We start from the raw sequence: 25,129 nt of genomic DNA on the forward strand, positions 1-25,129 counted from the left end.
ATCCAATCATAGCTGTCAAAGAACATAACAGGTTCAGGATTAATTAACTAAGATGCAAATTGGCCACAAGAATGGGGATACCAGACCGACTCTTGACAAGGTGACCCTCATTTCTAGTCCATGTAATTGTCTACGGACTCAATTTAACACCATACCAAACCAGTGCAGCCTGTGATTACACAGTGCCCCATTGTGCCATAGCAGGGCAGGGGATCATAGATTCATCGACTCCAAGGCTAGAACGTACCTTTTTGAGTATCTAGTCTGATCCTAGAGCAGAGCTTTTACAGAAACATCCATTCTTGACTCAACCACCACCACCCATGGTTATTTGTGCCGTGGTTAATTACCCTCACCATTCTAAATGCATGCCTCATTTCCATTCTGAATACGTCTAGCTTCAACTTTCAGCCATTAGATGCTGTTCTACCTTTCTCACCTAGATTGAAGAGCCCAGTATTAAATATTTGTTCCCCAGGTAGATTCTTGTAGACTGTGATCAAGTCACCTTTTACTCTTCTCTTTGTTAATAGATTGAGCTCCTTGAGCTGTCACTGTAAGACAGGTTTTCTTATCCTTTAATCATTCTTGTGGCTCTTCTATGACCCTCTCCAATTTATCAACATCCTTCCTGGATTGTGGGCACCAGAACTGAATAGAGTATTCCTGCAATGGCCACAGCAGTGTCAAATATAGAGGTAAAATATTCTCTCTGCTCCTGCTCATGACTCCTCTCTTTATACATCCCAGGACTGCATTAGCCCTTTTGACCACAGAGTCTCAGTGGGAGCTCATGCTGGATTGTCTACCTCAACCTGGAAATCTGTTTCTGAGTCACTGTTTCCCAGGATATAATCCCCCATCGTGTAAACATGATCTGCATTCTTTGTTCCTAGATGTAGATATCTACATTTAAATGTACATTGTTTGCTTGCATCTAGTTTACCAAGCAATCCAGATCAGGCTGAATCAGTGACCTGTGCACTTCATTATTTACCACTCCCCCAATTTTTGTATCATCTGTAAATTTTAACACCTATGATTTTATATTTTATTTTAAGACCCTGATAAAAATGTTAAATATCGTAGGTCCAAGAACCACTCCCTGCCACGTGTGTCATGTTAATTTTATATGTTACAGTTTTTTTTAATCAAAATGTTGTGCGGTACCTTACAGAAGTCTCAGTCTATTTCATCCACACTATTACCTTTATCAATCAAATTGGTAACCTCATCCAAAAAAAAAAAATCAGGTTAGTTTGACAAGATCTATTTCCCATAAACCCATGTTCATTTCCATTAATTACATTACCCTCCTTTAAGTCTTTATTGTTCGACTCTCATATCAGCCACTCCATTATCTTGCCTGGGATTGATGTTAGGCTGACAGGCCGGTAGTTACCCGAGTTATCCCTTTTATCCTTCTTAAAAATTGGCACAACATTAGCTTTCTTCCAGGCTGCTGGAGCTTTCCTAGCACTCCAAGACTTACTGAAAATCAAGAATAACAGTCCAGCATGCTCCCTACTTGGCTGTTTTAAAATCCTTGGGTGTAAATTATCCAGATCTGCTGATTTTAAACTATCTTTCGTGGCTTCTGTGTAACATCCTCCTGATACATTAGTGGAATGAACAGAGCATTACCATCACCATATGGTGAGACTATATGATCTCTTTTTCCCAAATACAGAACAAAAATATTTATTGAATACTTCTGTTCTTTCTGCATTGTTATTGATATTTCTACCATTACCATCTAAGCATGGACTGATATCATTGTCAGGATTCTTTTGGTTCTTAATATATCTTAAAAGCACCTTCTTGTTGCCATTAACTCTGCTGGTCATAGATTTTTTATTCTGTCTCTTTGCTTCCCTTATCAATTTTCTACTAACTAGAACAATCAAATGGGGGTGAAAGCCTCTCCACACAGCACACATACCCCTCTCTGCAGTAGTGGTGAGGCTCTGGGGTCAGCTCTAACTCAGACAGGAAAGCATGCTCTATTTAGCTTCCCAATAGGCTCTCTGCAGCATCAACAGTGCAAGGGAAAGCAAGAGTTACCTAAGCATACAACACTAGCATCTTCTGCATAATTGAAGTTATGGTCTCTCCAAGGCCTAGCCTTGCATTTGAAGATGGCAGCTTCTGTCCCTGTGCAGTTAATATCATCCAGCCAGGGACAGTTAGATCCATGTCCAACCAAGCCCCAAATGGAGCTGATAATAGGTCCCACTGCTCAGCACACAACTCCAGCATCATCTAAGTCCCAATTGCCATCACACCCAGTTCCTCACTTCTGGTTATGAAACACTTCGACTCTCCCAGTGCAACGAGTGTGGCCATTCACTAGCTGGAGCAAAGACACTTCTGAGATGCCTGAGTCTTCAAACACTGAAGGGAATAAACACTCTGAGAGATTCCTGTGCCTCTGATTGCTAGAGATGCTGGGGAATGTAGCACTGGGGGGTCTGAATGGGCTCCACACACAGCAATTGCCTGTCCTGGTCTGAATCACCACCACTGACATCCAGCCCTCATGGTAGTCCCTGAGCTGCTCCCTGCAGCACAGGCCCTTAGCACCACACTGGAGTGTTGGGGTCAGCACTGACTGTGAGGGCAGAGTACCCCCTGCTGAGTCCCCCTCCCCCTCCCTGCATCATGGTGATGGATGTGGGTTACCTGAGCACATAACACCGCCATCTTTTCTGTGGTGAAAGTTATGGTTTCCCCAAGGCTTAGCCCTGCATTCACTGAGGGAAGCTTCTGATCCTCTGCAGTGAACATCATCCAGTCAGATGGGATCAGACTCTCACCAAAATCAAGCTCTGCCAGGGCTGATAACGCCATCCCACAGCCCAGCTGTCTGCACAGGACGGCAGTGTCAGGTAACTGCCAGTTATCATCACATATGGTTCCCCCCTGCTGATTGTGAAGCACCTCAACTCTCCCAGTACAGGGATTTGGGCTATTCACCAGCTGGAGTGGATCAAAACCTAGACTGACTGAGCCTGCAAACACCCCAAGGGAATAATGATTCAGAGAGATTCCTGTGCCTCTGATCGCTAGTGACGCTGGGGAACTTATCACCTCCCACTGACAGGTCTGAACAGCCTCTAAACACAGCACCTGCCTATCAAGGACTCACTCCCCACCCCTGACATGCAGCCACCTCTGGGATGGAACAGGGCAGCTGAGAGAACAGGCACAGAAACTCATGAGCTGCGTAGGAGAGGGAGTGAGGAAGAACCGTGTCTCCAGTCACTGCTCTAGGGGATGTTACAGGTTCAGGAGTAATTAGCTGAGATGGAAATCACCCGGAGTGACGGGGGGAGGAGCCCCACACTTCATAAAGGGATCCCAGGTTTCTACTGCCTCTGAGTGGCTGCAGGCTCCATTCGACCCCAAATCCTGCAAATGGGATCTATGGTTACCCAGCGCCCCATTGTTCTGTAGTGGGACAGGGAGATCAGAGCGATCTGCGACAGGGAGGGTCTCTCACTGAGGCACATGTACTGCTTCCTGCAGCGCAGGCCCTGAGTGCTGTGCTGGGGCACTGGGCTCAGCAATAACTGTGAGGGAAGAGCACCCCCTACTGAGCCCCCATTCTACTCGCTGCAGCACAGGCAAGGTAAATGGGGTCAGCACTGATACCACGGGAAGAGAGACACTTACTGTGACCCCGAACTGGATCCCTGCAGTACAGGCCTTAGTACCATGCTGGGGCACTGGGGTCAGCACTGACTCAGACAGGCGAGCTGGGTTTGTGCTGAAAGCTTCCCAGCCCGATCCCTGCACCACCCACAGTGAAGTGATGGAGGAGGGTTACCTGAGCACACAACACTGGCATCTTCTCCATGGTGACAGTTATTGTGTCCCCAAGGCTGAGCACTGCATTTGGCGAGGGCAGCTTCTGTCCCTGTGCACTGAACATCATCCAGCCAGATATGGTCAGATCCTCGCCCAAACTGAGCTCTCCCAGGGGCTGATAACACTGTCCCACAGCCCAGCTGCCTGCAAACGACTTCAGCATCCATCATGTCCCAGCTGTCATCACACACGGTTCCCCACTGCTGGTTGTGAAACACCTCAACTCTCCCAGCGCAGCGACTCGAACCATCAACCAGTCGGATTGAAGCCTGCTCTGGAAAGGGTGAGTCTGCAAATGTGCCAAAGGAATAAACACTCAGGGAAATTCCTTTTCCTCTGATCACTAGTGACATTGGGGAACATATCACTTTGGATCTGATCAGTCTCTACACACACCAATTGCCTGACACGTGTTCATTTCCCCCTACTAATATACAGCCACCTCTGGAGTGTGAAGGGGCAGCTGAGAGACAGGCCATGAAAACACATGGGCTGTGTAGGCGAGGAAGTGAGGAAGAACCCCATCTCCAGTCACAGCAGTGAGGTATGTCACAGGTTCAGGGGTAATTAGCAGAAATTAAAATCACTATGATGGGGATAGGAGCCCCACACTTCATAAAAGGACCCAGGGTTTATATTGCCTCTGAGCAGCTGCAGGCTCCATTTGACTCCAAATCCCACAAATGGGATCTACAGTTACCCAGCGCCCCACTGTGCTGTAGTGGGGCAGGGGGATCAGAGCGATCAGTGATGGGGAGAGTCTATCACTGAGGCGCACGTATTGCTCCCTGCAGCGCAGGCCCTAAGTGCTGTGCTGGGGCACTGGGCTCAGCACTGACTGTAAGGGGAGAGTGCCCCCTACTGAGGCCCCATCCTGCTCCCCACAACACCCACAGTGATGGAGGAGGGTTACCTGAGCACACAACACTGGCATCTTCTCCGTGGTTACAGTTATGGATTCCCCAAGGCCGAGCCCTGCAGTAGGAGAGGGCAGCTTCTGTCCCTGTGCAGTGAAGGTTATCCAGCCAGATGGGATCAGTGCCTCGTCCAAATCGAGCCCCTCCTGGGGCTGATAACGCCGTCCCACAGCCCAGCTGCCTGCACACGACTCTGGCCTCAGCTAAATCCCAGCTGTCATCACACACGGTTCCCCACAGCTGGCTGTGAAGCACCTCGACTCTCCCAGCGCAGCGATTCGGGCCATTCACCAGTCGGAGCTGAGTCTTTGAAATGCCTGAGTCTGCAAATGCCCCAAGGGAATAAACACTCACTGCATCTGATCACTAGTGACCCTGGGGAAAGTAGCACCTCCCACTCATGGCTGTGAACAGCTTGTGCAACTGCCTGTCAGGGTTTCACTCCCCACCACTGACATTCAGCCACCTCTGGAGTAGGACAGGGCAGCTGAGAGACCAGGCCCAGAAACTCGGGCTGTGCAGGAGAGAGAGTGAGGAAGAGCCCTGTCTGCAGTCACAGATTTGGGGATATTACAGGTTCAAAGGTAATTAGCTGACATGGAAATCACCCAGAGTGTGGGAGGGAGGAGCCCCACACTTCGTAAAGGGATCCCAGGTTTCTACTGCCCCTGAACAGCTGCAGTCTCCATTCAACCCCAAATCCCACAAATGGGATCAATGGTTACCCAGCGTCCCATTGTGCTGTAGTGGGGCAGGGGGATCAGAGTGATCAGCAATGGGGAAGGTCTCTCACAGAAGTGCACGTACAGCGCAGGCCCTAAGTGCTGTGCTGGGGCACTGGGGCCAGCCCTGCCTGCAAGGGAAGGGCATTATTATTGAAACCATCACCCTCCCTCCTACAGCCGTCACCACCCTGGAACACTGGGGTCAGCACAAGGGGGAAAGGCCCCTTGTGTGGTCCCCAAACTGCTCCCTACAGCACAGTCCCTTCACCCACATGGAGGTTAGCACTGACTGCAAGGGCAGAGCAGTCCCTCAGGAGCCCGCACGCTGACCCTACAGCACGGGCCTCTAGCACAGTGAGGTTACATTGGGCTCTGAACTGGCTGCTCCCTACTGATCTCCAACCCCACTCCCTGCAGCATCCACCGGGATGGAGGAGGGTTACCTGAGCACACAACACCAGCATCTTCTCCATGGTGACAGTTATAGTTTCCCCAAGGCCGAGCCCTGCAATCGGAGAGGGCAGCTTCTGTTCCTATGCAGTGAACGTCATCCAGCCATATGGGGTCAGATCCTCGCCCAAAGTGAGCCGCACCTGGGGCTGATAATGCTGTCCCACAGCCCAGCTGCCTGCACACAACGTTGGCATCCTGTAGGTTCCAGTCATCATCACACACAGTTCCCCACTGCTGGTTGTGAAGCACCTCGACTCTCCCAGCGCAGCGACTCGGGCCGTTCACCAGGCGGAGCGAAGTCTTCTCTGAATTGCTTGAGTCTGCAAATACCCCAATGGAAAAAACACTCAGGTAGGTTCCTGTACATCTGATTGCTACTAATGCTTGGGAACTTAGCACCTCCCACTGACAGATCTGAACAGCCTCTAAACAGAGCGCCTGCCTGCCAAGGACTTACTCCTCACCTCTGATATGCAGCCACCTCTGGACTGGAACAAGGCAGCTGAGAGACAGGACACAGAAATTCATGGGCTGTGTAGGAGAGGAACTGAGGAAGAACCCTGTCTCCAGTCACAGCTGTGGGGGATGTTACAAGTTCAGGCAAATTAGTTGAGATGTAAATCACACGGAGTAACAGGGGTAGGAACCCCACACTTCATAAAGGGATCCCTGAGCTGCTGCAGGATCCATTCAACCCCAAATCCCACAAACGGGATCTACGGTTACCCAGCGCCCCATTGTGCTGTAATGGGGCAGGGGGATCAAAGCGATCAGAGACAGGGAGGGTCTCTCACTGAGGCGTACGTACTGCTCCCTGCAGCGCAGGTCCTAAATGCTGTGCTGGGGCACTGGCTCAGCACTGACTCTGAGAGGAGAGCGCCCCCTACTGAGCCCCCATCCCGTTCCCTGCAGCACAGGCCTGTAGAACTGTGTGGGGAAATGGGGTCAGTGCTGACACCATGAGAAGAGCAACATTTTCTGTGATCCCCAATGGGCTCCCTGCAGTACAGGCCCTTAGCACCATGCTAGGGCACTGAGGTCAGCGCTGACTCAGACAGGAGAGCTGGGTCTGTGCTGAAAGCTTCCCAGCCCGATCCCTGCACCACCCACAGTGATGTGATGGAGGAGGGTTACCTGAGCACACAACACCAGCATCTTCTTCATGGGTGCAGTTACTGTCTCCCCAGGGCCTAGCCCTGCATTGGGAGAGGGCAGCTTCTGTCCCTGTGCAGTTGACATTACCCAGCCAGATATGGTCAGATCCTCGCCCAAAGTGAACTCCAGCAGGAGTTGATAACGCCATCCCACAGTCCAGCTGCCTGCACACGACTCCAGCATCCTGTAGATCCCAGCTGTCATTACACACAGTTCCCCACTTCTTGTTATGAAACACCTCGACTCTCCCAGCGCAGCGACTCGAACTGTTCACCAGTCGCAGCTGAGTCACTTCAGAGATGCCGGAGTCTGCAAACACCCAAGGGAATAAGCACTCAGGGAGGTTCCTGTGCATCTGATCTCTCGTGTCACTGGGGAATGGAGGGTCTCCCGCCGATGGGTCTGACCAGTCTCTGCACACAGCAACTGCCTGTCAAGGGCCCCCCACCACTGAGCAGGCTAATCACTTGGGTAATGTTGAAGTCTGTTCATTCCCCTCCCAGCCAGCTGTCACCTAGTTAGGCAGACTGGACAGCAGTCTGTCCTCCTGCTCCCACTAGAGCACTTAATGAAAAAGATCACCCCCCGCACTGCTGGCAGGAACCTCCTGGGGAGCAGATTTACACTCTCACTCCTGGCACTGGTATTCGCTCCAGTGCGATACTGTGCAGTGCTGTGGGGCAGATGCTGGCATAAGTATCTTGGTGATTGGCAGCTGAACACAGTCACTCCTGTTATTAATGTTTGCCTTAGTCTGACATCAGCATTGAATTTACATGTATTGGCACCACAGCTCACTGAAAACGTCACCCAGAGTCCAGGAACAAACTATTCCAATGTGTAGTAAGAATAGTACATATGGCAGGTGACCTGCTTGGCTTAACAGTGAAATCCTTGCTGATCTTAAACACAAAAAAGAAGCTTACAAGAAGTGGAAGACTGGACAAATAACCAGGAAGAAGTACAAAATATTGCTCAAGCATGCGGGAGTGAAATCAGGAAGGCCAAATCACAACTGGAGTTGCAGTTAGCAAGGGATGTGAAGGATAACAAAAAGCGTTTCTAAAGGTATGTTAGCAACAAGAAGGTCAGGGAAAGTGTGAGCCCCTTAATGAATGGGGAAGGCAACCTAGTGAAAGAGGATGTGGAAAAAGCTAATGTACTCAATGCTTTTTTAGCCTCTGTCTTCACAAACAAGGCCAGTTCCCAGACTACTGCACTGGGCAGCAGAGCAAGGGGAGAAGGTGACCAGCCCTCTGTGGAGAAAGAAATGGTTCAGGGCTATTTAGAAAAGCTGGACGAGCACAAGTCCATGGGGCCGGATGCGCTGCATCCCAGAGTGCTAAAGGAATTGGCAGGTGTGACTGGAAAGCCATTGGCCATTATCTTTGAAAACTCATGGCGATTGAGAGAGGTCCCAGATGACTGGAAAAAGGCTACTGTAGTGCCCATCTTTAAAAAAGCAAAGAAGGAGGATCTGGGGAACTACAGGCCATCAGCCTCGCCTCAGCCCTGGAAAAATCATGGAGCAGGTCCTCAAAGAATCAATTTTGAAGCACTTCGAGGAGAGGAAAGTGACCAGGAACAGTCAGCACGAATTCACCAAGGGCAAGTCATGCCTGACTAACCTAATTGCCTTCTATGATAAGATAACTGGCTGGGTGGAAGAAGGGAAAGCAATGAACATGTTATTCCTTGACTTCAACAAAGCTTTTGATATGGGGGCTGCAGGAAGCTGCACGGACTGAGGGATGTGCTGGCCGCCGCTTCCCACAGCCCCCCTTGGCCTGGAGTGGTGAACCGCAGCCAGTGGGAGCAGCAATTGGTTGAACCTGCGGACGCTGCAGGTAAACAAACTGTCCCAGCCAGCCAGCGGATTTCCCTGACGGGTTGTGTGCCAAAGGTTGCCAATCCCTGAACTAGAGATGAGTAAGGTTGGAATGAGCTCTCCCCTGACAGCGAGTGATGAGCTGAGGAGGGGAAAAAGCTTCAGGACCAGACACTATTTATATGAACTCATCCATTCTGCCTAGGTATCCAGCAGACAGCTGTGTTGGCTGGTGTTGGGTTACAAATCACTGTAGTACTTGAATGCAAGGGTAGTGAAATGTTGTTGTCCTGATTGTCTGAGTAAAGGGCAGCAGAACTGTGCTTAGCCTGCCCTGACTGAGGGGGTCACCCACAACTGAACTGAACTCACTAACTAGGGAGCTCAGACACCAGACCACTATCAAGAGTGACAGGGGGTGGAGATTAGTTTTCCTGCTGAGGGGTGTGGGCTCTGTGTAAGCAGTCTAAGCATGGTTCAATCTGCCCCTCATCACTCTTCAAAGATAGAGTTAATGAAGGCTTCGTTAGGAGGTTTTTTGGTTTAAGTGATCACTAGACCTGAAATCACCTGCTGTACAGTGTTTCTGCCCAGCTGCTTCAGCACTGAGGTTTCCCCACTAAGAGCTGACAGTCACTGAGAGCTGGGTGGAGCTTCAAGAGAGTGATCTGCAGAGGTCACAGTAGAGAGGCCAGGGGCAGCAGAAGGTGAGGGCGAGCAGAGTAGTGAGCGGCTGGCAGGGCAGCTGCCACCAGAGCAAGCAGTCAGACAGCAGAGCAAGCCAGGCTCTCTCCTCATGGTGGGAACTGAACTCACACAGGTGCACCTCTGAACTCTGGGTCTTCATTGACCAAGGATAATCACTGTAAGTGGGATGTGGTGGAGAAAGAAGGAAGAGGCATCTTAAAGAACTTTCGCTTGCTGAATTCTAGAATCTGAGGCAAGGTACTGCCTAGTGTACTCTGAGATAGGTGTTTTGCTCATGGTTTTATCTATTTCCAGTGTTTTCCCAGGTTAATGCTGGGTTTTATTTAAAAGTTTCTTTTCTGCACTGAGACTCTGTGCTTCCAAGAGGGTAAGCTTTGCCTTGTAGAAGCACCCAGGGGGAGGTGTGTAATTGTTCCAGGTTACTGGGTGGGTGCTCAAACAAGTTCTGTGGTATTGCTGAAAAGGACCCTAGAATCCTAGATATTGAATCCAGCCCTGGTCGCTGCCAACTCCACCTGACAGAAGGATTACCTAGATATAGACTTGTGAAATACGCAAAAGAAGACGACTCCCCCCACTGAGATGCAGCCACTTCTGGGCTAGGACCAGGCAGCTGAGAAACAGGACAGGGAAATATTTAGGCTGTGTAGGACAGGAAGTGTCCTATGCCTGGCTGTTGGGGAAGTTACAGGCTCAGGGCTAATTTCCTGAGATGCAAATCCACCAGAACACAGTGATTGGGAACTGGACTCTTGAGAAATTGGCCTTGGATTTTTAGTTTGAGTGAGTGGCTGCAGGCTCCATTGACACCAAATCCAACTAGTGGAAGTTATAGTTACCCAGCCCCCCTTTGTGCTGCAGAGGGGTCTGGCCCAGGGATAACTAAAAGCCAACTGGCAGAGGGCACAGGGATACTTAGATTTATACCAGGATCCCCTGGGTGAGATATATGCACAATAGCTCACCAAAGGTGGCATATGAGGTCAACCTAATGGGAGAAAGATGTTTGGATGGGACATAGTTGAAGAGAGATGTAAAATGTGGAATATGAGGCTCCAGAAGTGTTGAAGTGAAGCCTGTCACCTGTGCCATGGCAATCCCTTCGGCTGAGCCAATCATCACATAAAACAAAGCACAGCCATGGAGACAGGCTATACTCACAGTCTGGGCCCAGTGTGGGCCTGAGAATTTACAAAGACAAAGACCCCCAGGATAAGTCTTTGAAGAGAGACCTCCTCTGGGAAGAGATAATGGTCTGTATCTACAAAGAAAGAGGAGAGGGGACAAGAGCTCCCTTTCACCCAGGAGGCAGCTGACAGCGTTTGTCTCAGGAACAGGAGATCACAGCCAAGCCTGGAGTAAAACCCTGGAAGGACTGTGGGGTGAGTGTTGCTCTACCAGACAGAAAAGTATCTCATTCAATGAATCTAGGCTGTAGTCAGCGTGATGTGATTTTATTGGCCATGGAACCATTTCTTTCCAACCCTTCTCCTTTCAACCCCTCGAATCTCTACACTCTGTGAAATCACTTGTCCTTGTCAATATGAAGTGAACTAGGGATGTGCGTTGATTGGGGCAGAGATGGGAGGTGGAACTGGTCCGCTGGGGGCCCTGTTCCTTTGGGAGCAGCAGATCTGTGACTGCTGTGAATGGCCAGTGGGACTTGGGCTGGGAGCTGCAGGGGGACACTTGGAGGGCTGGGAGCTGGAGTGTGCCTATTGCCAACCTGGAGAGAGGCCACCCCACGAGGCTTAGAGGGAACGGCTTGTGTGGCCTGTGGCCGAGAGAGTTGGAGAACTGCCCTGCAGCGGGCACAGACAAGGCTTCCTCATACTAGGGGCCCATGGCAGCGTACTGGGGCATTAGGACCAGCACAACTGCAAGGGGAGAGCACCCCCTACTGACACCCAGCCCTCCTCCCTGCAGCACAGGCCCCTCATCCCCGCACAGGGGCACAGGGGCCAGCACTGACTTCAAGGGGAGAGTGCCCCCTACTGAGCCCCCATGCCGCTCCCTGCAGCACAGGCCTGTAGATCTGCACAGGGGAATTAGGGTCACTAGGGCGTGTGAGAGGAGAGCACACCCTTCTGGAACCTCCATATAGCTCCCTGAAGCATAGGCCCTAAGCACCATGCTGGGGTTAGTAATGGCTGTGAGGGGACAATGCCTTATAATGAGCTTCCCACACTGCTCCCTGCAACAGGCACAGTGATGGATGAGGGTTACCTGTGCAAATAACACCAGCATCTTCTCCGTGGTGACAGTTATTGTCTCCCCAAGGCCGAGCCCTGCATTCAGAAAGGCCAATTTCTGTCCCTTTGCACTGAACATCATCCAGCCAGATACGGTCAGATCCTCGCCCAAATCGACCCGCTCCTGGGGCTGATAGCGCTATCCCACATCCCAGCTGCTTGCACACGATTCCAGCATCAATTATGTCCCAGTTGTCATCACACACGGTTCCCCACTGCTGGTTGTGAAGCACCTCGACTCTCCCAGCGCAGCGACTCGGGCCATTCACCAGTCGGAGCTGAGCCACTTCTGAGATGCCTGAGCCTGCAAACACCCCAAGGGAATAACACTCAGGGAGGTTCCTGTGCATCTAATCAGTGGTGATGCCGGGGAAAGTAGCACCTCCCACTGATGGGTCTGAACAGCCTCCACACACAGCTACCACCTATCAGGGTCTCACTCTCCACCACTGATATGCAGCCACCACTAGTGTGCATCTGAGAAACAGGGAAGACAAATCGGGCCCAGTTATTTAGGCAGGACAGGGGGAAGAATTCTGCATCCAGTCAGAATGGTGCCAAATGTTAAAGGTTCATGGCTCATCAGCTAAGATGCTAATTGGCAGGGGCAATGAGTTTAGGAGCCTGATGCTTGACAAAGTGATCCAAGGTCCCTACTCCTTGAGAATGGCTGCAGGCTCCATCTGACACTGAATCTGATCAGTGGGATTCATAGAGTCCCAAGGCCCAAAGTGCCCACTGTGACCACCTAGTCTGCCCTCCTGTGTAGCATTGGCCAAAGACCTGCCCCAGAGTAATTCCTAGGGAAGATCTTTCAGAAACGTCCAATCTTGATTTAAAAATTGCCAGTGAGGGAGGATCCCCCACAGCCCTTAGTAAGATGTTCCAACAGCTATGAATCCTCATCGATACAAATTTGCACTTTATCTGTAATCTAAATTTATCTCTCATGAACTTCCAGGCATTGGATCTTATTAATCACTTGCCTGTAAGACTGAAGTGTCCTTTATTATCACATTTCTGTTCCCCATGATGGTAATTACAGACTGTGCTCAAGTGACCCCTTCACCTTCTCTTTGTTAAACTAAACACACTGAGCTGCTTGGGTCTTTCACCACAAGGTAGGTTTTCTAATCCTTTGATCATTCTCATGGCTCTTTGCTGAACCTTCTTAAATTTATCAACATCCTTCTTGAATTGCGGGCACCAGAACTGGACACAAGATTCCAGCAGTGTTCACACCAGCACCAACTGCAGAGGTAAAATAACCTCTCTACAGCTACTCGAGATTCTCCTGTGTGTGCATTCCAGGATTGCATTAGTCATTTTGGTCACAGAGTCACACTGGGAGCTCCTGTTCAGATGATTATCCACCCCCAAATCTTTCTCAGAGTTACTGCTTCCCAGGAAAGAGTCCCCCCTCCTGTAAGTATGGCCTGCATAATGTGTTTTTAGATGTATATTTTTACATTCGGTCATGTTAAAAGGCATCTTGTTTGCTTGCACCCAGATTACCTAGTGATTGAGATCACTCTGTGTCAGTGACCTGTCCTCTTCACTATTTACCAGTCTCTCAAATTTTGTGTCATCTGCAAACTTCTAAGTGATGTTTTTATGTTTTCCTCCAGTCCCTTGATAAAATTGTTAAATAGTGTAGAGGCAAGAAGTGATCCTGCAGGACCCCAGTCAAAGACATTTGCCTGATGATGATTCCCCGTTCACAATTACATTTTGAGACCAGGAGGTTGGCCAGTTTTTAATTGATTTATCGTGTACAATGTCAATTTTGCATTGTTCTCGTGCAGTACCAAGTCGAATGCCTTACAGGAATCTAGAGCAGTAGAGGGCAAACTACGGCCCGCAGGCAAGATCCAGCCCCTCAGGGCTTCGGATCTGGCCTGTGGGATTGCCACCCCCGTGGCGCCGTGGGTACCGTGCTGCTCCTAGAAGCGGCCAGGTGAGGCTAGGGGGTCAGAGGGCTCCGTGCGCAACCCTCACCTGTGGGTTCCACACCCAAAGCTCCCATTGGCCACAGTTCCCCATTCCCAGGAGCGGTGTGGGCCCAGGGCAGGCAGGGAGCCTGCCTTAGTGCTGCCACGCCGCTGGCACTCTGAAGCGACTCCAGGTAAATGGTGCCGGGCCAGAGCCCACACTCAGAACCCCTTCTACATCCTGCACCCAACCCCCTGTGCTGATCCCCCTGCTGCATCCCACACCCCACCTGTACTCCAACTCCCTCTCCTGACAAGCTTTGGAGCTCACACAGAGCTCTTCTTCAGGTCTGGGCTTGGTGTGGTTGGAAAGCCTGTCTCTTTCACCAACAGAAGTTGGTCCAATAAAAGACATTCCCTCACCCACCTCGTCTCTCTCGTACCCTGGGACTGACATGGCTGCAACTACACTGCATAGAAAAATGGCAGATGTCTAAGCACATCAAGGCTATTCCCTCCCATCTCATCAGGATAAGTCACCAAGTGAGTCTCACTAGAACTCACTTGGTGAGTCACAGAGCGCCCACAGTGCTGTAGTTGGGTGGGGGAATCAGAGTGAGCAGAGGTGGAAGAGGGGCTCGCACAGTAACGTATACACCTCAGCCTGCAGCACGGTCCCCTAGCAGCACGTGGGGGCGTTGGGATCAGCACTGACTCTAAGTGAGGGCAGTCCCCTCCTGTGGCCCCCACACTGCTCTCTGCAGCAAGGCCCTTAGAGGTGACCTGGGGCCTTGTGGTTACACATACATCTGCAGAGAGAGCAGCCTCCGCTGAGCCCCAGCCCCACTCCCTGCAGCACAGCCTTTTGCGTCAGGTGGTGCATTAGGGTCAGGACTCACTGTGAGAGGAGAGCGCCCCAATGAATCCCCGAACTGCTTTTCACAAGGATATGACGAAGGAGGGGTACCTGAGCACACCACACTGGCATCTTCTCTGTGGTGACAATTATGATCCCCCCAAGGCTTAGCCCTGCATTCAGAGAGGGAAGCTTCAGTTCCTGTGCAGTCAACCTCATCCAGCCAAATTGGCCCAGATCCTTGTCCAAATCGAGCCCATCCTGGGGCTGATAACGCCGTCCCACAGCCCAGCTGCTTGCACACGACTCCGGCATCGGTTATGTTCCAGCCATCATCACACACGGTTCCCCACTGCTGGTTATGAATCACCTCGACTCTCCCAGCGCAGCGACTTGGGCTGTTCAGCAATCGCACCTGAGCCAGATGTGGAAGGGCTGAGTCTGCAAACACCCCAAGGGAGTAGTCAGAGAGATTCCTGTGCATCTTATCACTAGCAATGCTGGGAAACGCAACACTTCCCACTAACAGGTCTAAACAGCCTCAGCACACAGTAACTGACTATCAAGGGCTCACTTCCCACCACAGACATGCTTCTACTTCTGGGGTGGAACAGTGCAGCCGAGAGACAGGCTACGGAAAGCTGGCTCAGTAGTTTAGGGAAGAAGTGGGGAAGAATTATGTCTCTCTCAGAGACTGCAGGTCTGAAACTTATACCTACGAGATTGCCCAACTAGAGCTTAATGTGTCACTGCAGCCAATGGCCCACCAGCAGAGGCCACACCTGCTGACTCATCATGGTCAGGTAACTAGCAGCAGACTGTTGATTGGACACCTCCAGGTATAAGGATTCCTGTTCCTTTCTTACCCCTTATCTGAACAACCTGTTACTAGGCCGGCTGCTGGCCAGACCCTGAGACTTGCCCAAGTTCCTGATTCTTGTTTCTGACTCCTGCTTCCTTGCCCAGTTACTGTTCCTTGCTCCCGACGCTTGTTGCCTAGCCCAGGGAGTGGTGTATGTCTCACAGGGAAACAGCACAGCCTGAAGCACAGCCCCCCAGCACCTCACTAGGACACTAGCAGAGACTGTGCTGAAAGCTTCCCAGACTGTTCCAGGCAGCAGTCCCAGTGATGGGACTGAGGAGGGTTACCTGAGCACACAACACCGGCATCTTCTCCATGGTGACAGTTATTGTTTCCCCAAGGCCGAGCCCTGCATTCGGTGAGGGCAGCTTCTGTCCCTGTGCAGTTAATGTCGTCCAGCCAGATGGTGTCAGATCCTCTCCCAAAGTGAGCCCCCCCTAGGGCTGATAACGCTGTCCCACAGCCCAGCTCTCTGCACACAACTCCAGCATCAGTTAAGTCCCAGCCATCATCACACACCGTTCCCCACTGATGGTTGTGAAGCACCTCGACTCTCCCAGCACAGCGATTGGGGCCGTTCACCAGTTGGAGAGGACCTGGGTCTGGAATGTTTGAGTCTGCAAATGGAATAAAAACTCAAGAAGATTCCTGTACATCTGATCACAAGCGATGCTGATGACTATATCATCTACCACTGATGGGAATGACTGGCCTCCTCACACAGCCACTGCATGTCAAGGGTTCAGTCCCCACCACTGACATGCTGCCACTTTGGGATGGGACAGGGCAGCTGAGAGTCAGGGCACAGAAATGTGGTGACTGTGTATGACAGGAAGTAGGGGGAAATGTTTGCCTAGTCAGAGCTGTGGGGGACATTACAGGTTCAGGGCTAATTATCTGTGGTGCAGATTATCCAGCATGCTTGAGCTAGAAGCCCAAAAAAGTGACCTGGGTTTGTAGTCCCCAGGAGCGGCTGCAAGCTCAGTTTGACACCAAGTCCCACAGCTAGGATCCATGCTTACCCAGCGTCCCTTTGTGCCAGGGAGGGATGGGGGATCAAAGCAATCAGAGTGGGGAGAGGGTCTCTCACTGTGCCCCACACACCACCCTCTGCCGCGCATGCTCCCTAGCTCAGCTCTGGGGAATTGTGAGTGCCACTGACTGTGTGAAGAGAACCCCATACCCTGCAGCACAGACCTTTTGTCAGACCGCGGGAAGACTGGGGTGAGCCTAGACTGCTAGAGGAGAGCACCCTCTACTGTGTTCCCAACCTGCTCCCTTCAATATAGGCCCATAGCACAATGCTGTGGCACAGGAACTCAGACGGGGAAGCAAGGACTGCGCTGAAAGCTTCCCAATCCACTCCCTGCAGCACCCACTATGACAGAAGAGATGAGGCTTACCTGAGCACACAACACCAGCATCTTCCACGTGATTACAATTATGCTCTCCCCAAGGCCTAGCCCTGCATTCGGAGAGGGCAGCTTCTGTCCCTGTGCAGTTTACCTCATGCAGCCAGATACGGTCAGTTCCCTGTCCAAACCGAGACTCACGTGGTGCTGATAATGCAGTCCCACAGCCCAGCTGCCTGCACACGACTCTGGCCTCAGTTAAATCCCAGCTGTCATCACACACGGTTCCCCACTGGTGGTTGTGAAGCACCTCGACTCTCCCAGCGCAGCGACTTGGGCCATTCACAAGTCGGAGTGGAACCACTGCTGAAATGCCTGAGTCTGCAAACACCCCAAGGAAATAAACGTTCAGGGAGGCTCCTGTGCATGTGATCACTAGTGACACTGGAGAATGTAGTGCTTCTCACTTACAGGTCCACGCAACAGATACCCATCAAGGGCTCACTCCCCACCACTGACATGCTGCCACTTCTGGGGTGAATCAGGACAGCTGAGAAGCATGCTAGGCAAAGTTGGCCCAGCTGTTTATGCAGGAAATGGGAAAGAATTAGGCATCTCCCATGCACTACAGGTCTCAAACCCAGGTCTCCGAGGATGCCGAACTACAGCCTTACCTGTCACATCATGGTGAAATGAGGAATAGTAGTAATGGCCCACAAGCAGAGGCCCACCCACCATGGGTAGGTGAATAGAAGCAAACTGCTGATTGGACACCTCCAGGTGTAAAGCTTCCTGTTCCCATCCTACCCCTTGTCTGAGCAACTCGTTGTTAAGGCTGCTGTTGGCCAGACCTCAGAGACCAGGTTCCTGCTTCCTCGCCCGGTTCCTGCTCCTTGCTCCCGTTACCACCCCGGGTTCCTGGCTCCTGCTGCCTGGCCCTGTGCCTGCTCCTTGCTCCCATTACTGCCCCTTGTTCCTGCTTCCTCACCCTAACTCCAGAGACCAGCTCTGACTGTGGCTTGACCTTGGACAAGTCTTCAGATTCTGTTTTTGGCTTTCATATTTTCTGTGATTTCCAATGGTGATCCTGATGCCACCTTGTCTTTGACCACTAGGCCACACCACCGTGTTACTGGCCCTGACAGTGTCCGATCCCATCTACGCCAAGGGTAACATTAGCTAAGTTGCCAATTTTCTGGGACATTGGGGTCAGGAGCCTGTTGCTTGGCAAAGTGACCACAGTTCCCAGGGAACAGCTAAAGGCTCCAGCTGACTGTGAATCTGACTGTTGTCACCAATGGCCACAAAGTGCCAGACTGTGCCATAGCTTAGCACTGGGACTGGAGCGAGCAGAGATGGGGAAGGTCTCTCACAGGGACACATACACCTCTCCCTGCAGCACAGCCCCCCAGCACCTCACTGAGACCTTAGAATCAGCACTGGCTTAGACAGGAAAACAGGGACAGTGCTGAAAGCTTCCCACCCTGTTCCAGACAGCAGTCCCATGATGGGACTTAGAAGGGTTACCTGAGCACACAACACCGGCATCTTCTCCATGGTGACAGTTATTTTTTCCCCAAGGCCGAGCCCTGCATTCGGTGAGGGCAGCTTCTGTCCCTGTGCAGTTAACCTCGTCCATCCAGATGGTGTCAGAACCTCTCCCAAAGGGAGCCCCTCCTGGGGCTGATAACGCTGTCCCACAGCCCAGCTGCCTGCACACGACTCCAGCATCAGTTAAGTCCCAGCTGTCATCACACACAGTTCCCCACTGGTGGTTGTGAAGCACTTCGACTCTCCCAGCACAGCGATTGGGGCCATTCACCAGTTGGAGAGGACCTGGGTCTGGAATGATCGAGTCTGCAAATGCAATAAACACTCAAGAAAATTCCTGTACATCTGATCACAAGCGATGCTGATGACTGTGCATGACAGGAAGTAGGGGGAAATGTTTGTCCAGTTAGAGTTTTGGGGAACATTACAGGTTAAGGGGTAATTATCTGTGGTGCAAATTATCAATCATGGTTGAGCTATTAGTCCAACTCTTGACAAAGTGACCTGGGTTTGTAGGCCCCAGGAGTGGCGGCAAGCTCAGTTTGACACCAAGTCCCACAGCTGGGATCCATGCTTACTCAGCACCCCATTGTGTCAGGGAGGGGTGGGGGATCAGAGCGATCAGAGTGGGGAGAGGGCCTCTCACTGTGCCCCACACACCACCCTCTGCAGCGTGTGCTCCCTAGCTCAGCTCTGGGGAATTGTGAGCATCACGGACTGTGAGGAGAGAGCCCCATACCCTGAATCACAGACCTTTTATCAGCCAGCAGGAGGACTGAGGTGAGCCCAGACTGATAGGGGAGAGCACCCTCTACTGTGTTCCCAACCTGGTCCCTTCAGCACAGGCCCATAGCGCAGTGCTGGGGCACAGGAACTCAGACGGGGAAGCAGGGACTGCGCTGAAAGCTTCCCAATCCACTCGCTGCAGCACCCACCGTGACAGAAGAGATGAGGCTTACCTGAGCACACAACACCAGCATCTTCTCCGTGGTTACAGTTATGCTCTCCCCAAGGCCTAGCTCTGCATTCGGAGAGGGCGACTTCTGTCCCTGTGCAGTTTACCTCATGCAGCCAGATAGGGTCAGTTCCCTGTCCAAACCGAGACCCACGTGGGGCTGATAATGCCGTTCCACAGCCCAGATGCCTGCACACGACTCTGGCTTCAGTTAAATCCCAGCTGTCATCACACACAGTTCCCCACTGCTGGTTGTGAAGCACCTCGACTCTCCCAGCACAGCGACTTGGGCCATTCACCAGTCGGAGCCGAGTTAGTTCTGGGATGCCTGAGTCTGCAAATATCCCAAGGGAATAAACACTCAGGGATGGGCTAGAGGAAAGGAATATGGGGTTTTTCTCCTACCATTTACTCTGGCTCCCATTCAGTCTCAGTATGGCAGACTGGCTGGCTCAGTGGGGCTGGGAATGGGACACTGTGGGGTTCCTTTCGGGAGGTCACCAGCTCTGATCCAGCTTCAGGCAGGGGGGAATGGCTGACTCGTGGGATGGAGAATTGGAAACAGCGTCTTTCCCCTGAGGGACACTGGCCAGTACAGTCTGTGTGAGGGGGATGAGCTGACGCAGTGCACTGGGGGAAGGAGACCTGGAGCTTTTCCCCTGGAGGGCACCAGTTCTCATTTGACCCCCGCTCAGGCCGGGGCAGTGGCTGGTGTGGGGGGAACAGGCACTGGGCTTTCACGTCTGGGGCCCTGGGTCCAAGCTGGAAGTGAGTGGAAGTCGCAGCCACTGCAGCTCTCTGATGCCCAAAATGTGAAATGAGCTGCTGGGGTTAATTCCCCTCCATGACAGGACAGGTGTGTGCAGACCAGGCCGGCCCTCAGTCTGAGCGGCTCCCAGCCGAGGGGCAAAGGGCGTAACTGGTCAGGAGACTGAACTGCCCTTTGTCCCTGCCTGGGTTCCCTGCCTGTCTGCACTCCTACGCCCCTGCCTGAACAGAGCCAACAGCAGCAACTCTGAAGGACTGTAGTTCTGCTCCTCCAAAGCCTCCACTGGCCCTGACTGGGGCTGACTCAGCTCCTCTATATTCCACAGCGTCCAGTCAGACAGGGTCGGCCCTGTGCTGAACTGAGCACTCTCCTGTGGTGACAGTCCGCCTTGCTAACAATTCATTGGTGGGGAAAACTGAGGCATGTAGTGAGGCTGAATCCACAGTGTGAATCTGGCAAAGGCAGGAGTTGAACCCAGATCTCCAGTTCTACATTTGAACCACTAGTTTAAATAATCTTAACTCTGCCCTTCCCCACCCCATATTTATGAGATAGCTGCACACAGAGCTGCACCCTGCAACATGCACCCACACCCCCCCCCGCACCCTCTGTCTATGTTCTTATTTACCTGCCATGGGGAGTCCTGTCATAGAAGCTGAAAGAAAGCAAAGACATGATGTAAGTCTCTATCTCTGACTGGACACTTCAGGGATCTCCAAACACTGGCTGAGGTAAGCAGTGGCCTGAGTGAGCTCTCCCCTACCATCTGTTGATGCATTGGGAGAAAAGGTCTCAGCTGCAAGTCATATTTCAGTGACCCTAGTTACTGACTCTCAGGGAGGTGGATTGCCTGCACTAATGGGAGAACCTCCCCCATCGGCATTGGTAGCAACTATACTGTAATGTTTCCAGTGCATATGAGCCCTAAGTAGCTGGCAAAATACAAGAGTGTGACAACTCCACAAGCCCTGTGATGGGATGCAAAAGTGTATTGTGCTTCTCAGTCACTAGGTGGTAATGTGTGTAAAATACCTTATTTTAAGCCAGAGGTGCGAAAACTACAGCCTGCAGGCCACATCCAGCCCATGGGACCCTCGTGCCAGCCCCTGAGGTCCTGGCCCGGGAGGCTCGACTCCGCCTCCTCCCCTACTGTTCCCCGTCCCCTGCAGCCTCAACTCGCCCCGCCGGCAGCACAATGCTCTGGGTGGTGGGGCTGCGAGTTCTTGGGCAGCGCAGCTGCAGAACCCAGCCTCACCCGGTGCTTTGTCCTTCGTGGTGGCATGACCAGCCTCCAGTGCTCCGGGCAGCATTGTAAAGGGGCAGGGAGCAGGGGGGTTTGGATAGAGGGCAGGGCAGTTCAGGCTGGTGGGCAGGGGGTATGGGTGTGGATAGGGGTCGGGGCAGTCAGAGAGCAGGGAACAGGGGGGTTGCTTGGGGGCAGGGGTCCCAGAGGGCAGTCAAGAAGGAGGGGTGGCGTTGGATGGGGCAGCGGGGGGCAGTCAGGGGCAGGCGTTCCAGGGGCAGTCAGAGAACAGGGAGAAAAGGTGGTTGGATGGGGCAGGGGTGCCGGGGGGGCAGTGAGGAATGTGAGGAGGGGATGGATGTGACAGCGGGAGGCAGTCAGGGGTGGGGGTTCTGGGGGCGGTCAGGGGAGAGGAAGCGGGTGTGTGTGTGGGCAGGAGTCCCAGGGGGGCCGTCAGGGTGTGAGAAGGGGGGGGCAGATAGGGGGTGGGGGCTGGGCTATGCCTGGCTGTTTGAGGAGGCACAGCCTCTGCTTACTGGCCCTCCATACAATTTCCGCAACCCAATATGGCCCTCAGTCCAAAAAGTTTGCCTGCCCCTGTTTTAAGCTGATCTCAGCCATGCCTGGCAGAGCATTAAAGGATCGTGGTGTGTAAAAGCAAGCTCTGTGACCAGTCCATGTTTGGTATAGAAGAACATGACATGGTGTGTGGAACAAATTAAGAACATAAACAGAAGGAACAAAGCTACAAAGGATCTTGTCACCACGCCACTCTTCAGTGCCCCAGAGAACTTCAGCTTTCACAAACTTCACCATGGACGCACTGGAAAGAAGATTTCACATTCCTGCCAAGCTACACAAGGAAACTGGACACGTGCAGGTATCATCTTCAATGTTGGCTATGGGAAGGAGGCAGAGCATATCTTTAAATCCTTTGACTTTACTGAAAATGGTCACAAAGGTGACTATGAAAGGGGTCTGGCTATGTTCTATGCATACTTTATACCTCAGAGAAATGCAGCTTATGAGGAAGCTTCTTTCCACTGGAAAACTCAAGAACCAGAGGAAAGTTTTGAATGTTTTATAAAAGCTCCACATATATTGGGTGAAAACTGTGATTTTGGGGATGCAAAGGTTGAAAATAACCCAGTAACCAGCCTATGTGTGCTAACAGATAAAAAAATTTCACAGCAGCTACATCTGAAGAGAGATTTAACTCTAGCCACAGCTATTCAAATAGCAAACCAGTCTGAATTAGTCAAACAACAAAACAAAAGGCAGGAGCAAATTGATAAACCAGAAACTAATTATGGCTTAGCTTAGGCAATGTCTACAGTAGCTCTTCTTGTGGTATAACTTATGGTGCTTAGGGGTGTGAACCCCACCGAGCAATGTAAGTTACACCAACCTAAGCATCGTGTGGACAGCGCTATGTGGGCAGAAGAAGCTGTCCCACAGACACAGCTACTGCGGCTAATGGGGCTGGAGTTGTTAAGCCAACTGGAAAGCTCTCCTGTCAGCTCAGAGTGGTTACATTAAAGAGTTTGGCACAGCTGCCTTGCTGCAGCTCTGCTGCTGTAAACTCTCTAATGTAGCTCTTAGAAGCTATAAACAGATAGTTGAGTATTAAAGGTCATTACCATAAAAGGCCTGAGGCAGGGAGAGAGAATGCCCAGGCTAAGAGGGACAGCCTGCATACACTAGGTGTGGAAAAGGTCCCATCCCAAAAGACGATACATGTCCAGCCAGAGGCACATGGTGTAATATTTGCATGAAATATAGACATTTTGCAGCTGTTTGCAGCACCACAGCAGTTATGGAGCTGACTCAGATTACAGACAATCAAGAGCCGTTGTTTCTGGGATCCATCACTTGTGATGACATAGAGCCTGGCTGAAGAGTGAAACTGAATGTTCATGGCAAGACAATTGACTGTAAAACTCACTCAGGAGCTAATGTTTCAGGCATCTCAGAAGGGACTTACAATCCCCTTCAACATCTCTGTGATAGGGTGGGGTGTTCCTGTCTAGCGCCGGTGAGTGCACCCCAGTCTTCAAGCTGTCTGTTGTCTCAAGACAATGTGGCCCACTGGATAACGTCATTAGAGTTGCCCTTGTCAGTACGGTACTGAGGCCCAGTGACCTGAGCCCATAGGATTGCCCTGAGCTGCAGGACAGAAAGGTCCAGTGGCCTGAGACAATAAGATTTGCCCTGGTCCATGGGATGGTAAAGCCTTATGGCTGGAGTCAATGGGTTTGTCCTAATTCTCAGGGCAGGAAGGCTTATTGGCCGGAGTGGGGATTGGGCTGCCTCCCAGAGGTGAGTGGTGGCCATTGTAGGAGGACCTTGGCCCTCTCTGCTCCACTGGGTCCCAGGACATTGGTAGTGGCGAGTAGGCTCGCTGCTTAGTCACTGGGGATCCGCTTGATACACGCTGACTGCTGTAGGGACAATGGCTAGTCCTTCCCTGGGCTACTTCCTACTGTGACTCCTGCAGTCTTGGTCTAGACATCCTCTGGGTCTCTGGTCTCCCTATGCTGTGCTGCTCCCAGTGGCTCCTACCTCCAAGTGGTGTCCTCAGGTACCTGAGCATCTGCCTGGGTCTCAGTACCTCTGGGTCCCGCAGTCTGGGGCTTTGAGAGCTCCCGGGCTGGAGCCTGGGGTGTGAGTCCTTCCTCTCCAGCGGTCTGCCCTGACTGAGCAGTGCTGTTCCCTTTTATACACTTGGTGCATGCCTGGTAGGGACATGGGGGCGTGGCCTCCTCCACCCACAGTGAGAAATTAACCCTTCCTCGGCCAGTTCGGGGTGAGTGCACCCTTTCACATCCTCCCATAGCTGAAGTCACCTGAGGGCTGTGCCTAGCCCTGGAAGTACTCTTAAATGCATGGGCCAGTTCACCACAGAAACAACTTACTAAGACAAAAGCTTTGCATTCAGAGTGCATTTGATCAAAGAACCACAGACCATCAACCTTCTCAGCAGCAGCCTGTCAGCCACGATGGGCCTAGTGAGAAAGGTGGAAGAACTCACTGGAGGATTTGATCACATAACACAAAATCAACTTGCGGAACTCTTTGCCAGAGGATGTTGTGAAGGACCAAACTATAACAGGGTTCAAAAGAGAACTAGAGAAGTTCATGGAGGATAGGTCCATCCAGGGCTATTAGCCAGGATGGGCAGGGATGGTATCCATAGTCTCTTTTTGCCAGAGGCCGGGAATGAGTGACAAGGGATGGATCACCCAATGATTACCTGTTCTGTTCATTCCCACAGGGGCACCTGGCACTGGCCGCTGTTGGAAGATAAGATACCAGGCTATATGGATCATTGCTCTTATCCAGTATGGCTGTTCTTATGGGCTTATGATATTGGGCTTTCGAAAGGAGTTCCAGTACAAATCAAGTTAAGAGACATTGCTGAACCGTACAGTGTACAAATATTTCTACCAGAGAGACCTTGCAGAGACTAGCTGCAGATTTATGGAAATTCAGAGGTCATCATTACCCAGTCATCATGGACTATTTTTCTAAGTATATAGAGATAATGTACTTGAAAGACATGTCACAGTGTTATGGAGAAACTGAAGTGCATTTTTGCTCACTTTGGTATTTCAGAGCAATTAGTGACAGACAACAGACCACAATTCACTGCAGCAGAATTTGTCATTCCAAACTAAATATGATTTTGATCTTATTGTGAGC

At 51.6% G+C, this 25,129-nt stretch overlaps 1 protein-coding gene across 1 annotated transcript in view; it reads right to left on the reverse strand.

The window, feature by feature from the left end:
* The window catches only part of LOC115641316, a 627,798-nt gene extending 607,959 nt beyond the window's left edge, over positions 1–19,839 (reverse strand). Inside the window, 12 exon segments of the mRNA XM_030544363.1 lie at positions 3,830–4,159; positions 4,784–5,110; positions 5,956–6,285; positions 7,100–7,429; positions 11,883–12,212; positions 14,807–15,110; positions 15,606–15,625; positions 15,845–16,174; positions 16,961–17,290; positions 18,437–18,766; positions 19,420–19,749; positions 19,821–19,839. Coding sequence (XP_030400223.1) covers positions 3,830–4,159; positions 4,784–5,110; positions 5,956–6,285; positions 7,100–7,429; positions 11,883–12,212; positions 14,807–15,110; positions 15,606–15,625; positions 15,845–16,174; positions 16,961–17,290; positions 18,437–18,766; positions 19,420–19,749; positions 19,821–19,839 — 3,310 coding nt within the window.
* Positions 19,840–25,129: the final 5,290 nt, after the last annotated feature.

This window comes from Gopherus evgoodei, unplaced genomic scaffold, assembly GCF_007399415.2.
Source record: "Gopherus evgoodei ecotype Sinaloan lineage unplaced genomic scaffold, rGopEvg1_v1.p scaffold_34_arrow_ctg1, whole genome shotgun sequence".
In the NCBI taxonomy this organism is placed as follows: Eukaryota; Metazoa; Chordata; order Testudines; family Testudinidae; genus Gopherus; species Gopherus evgoodei.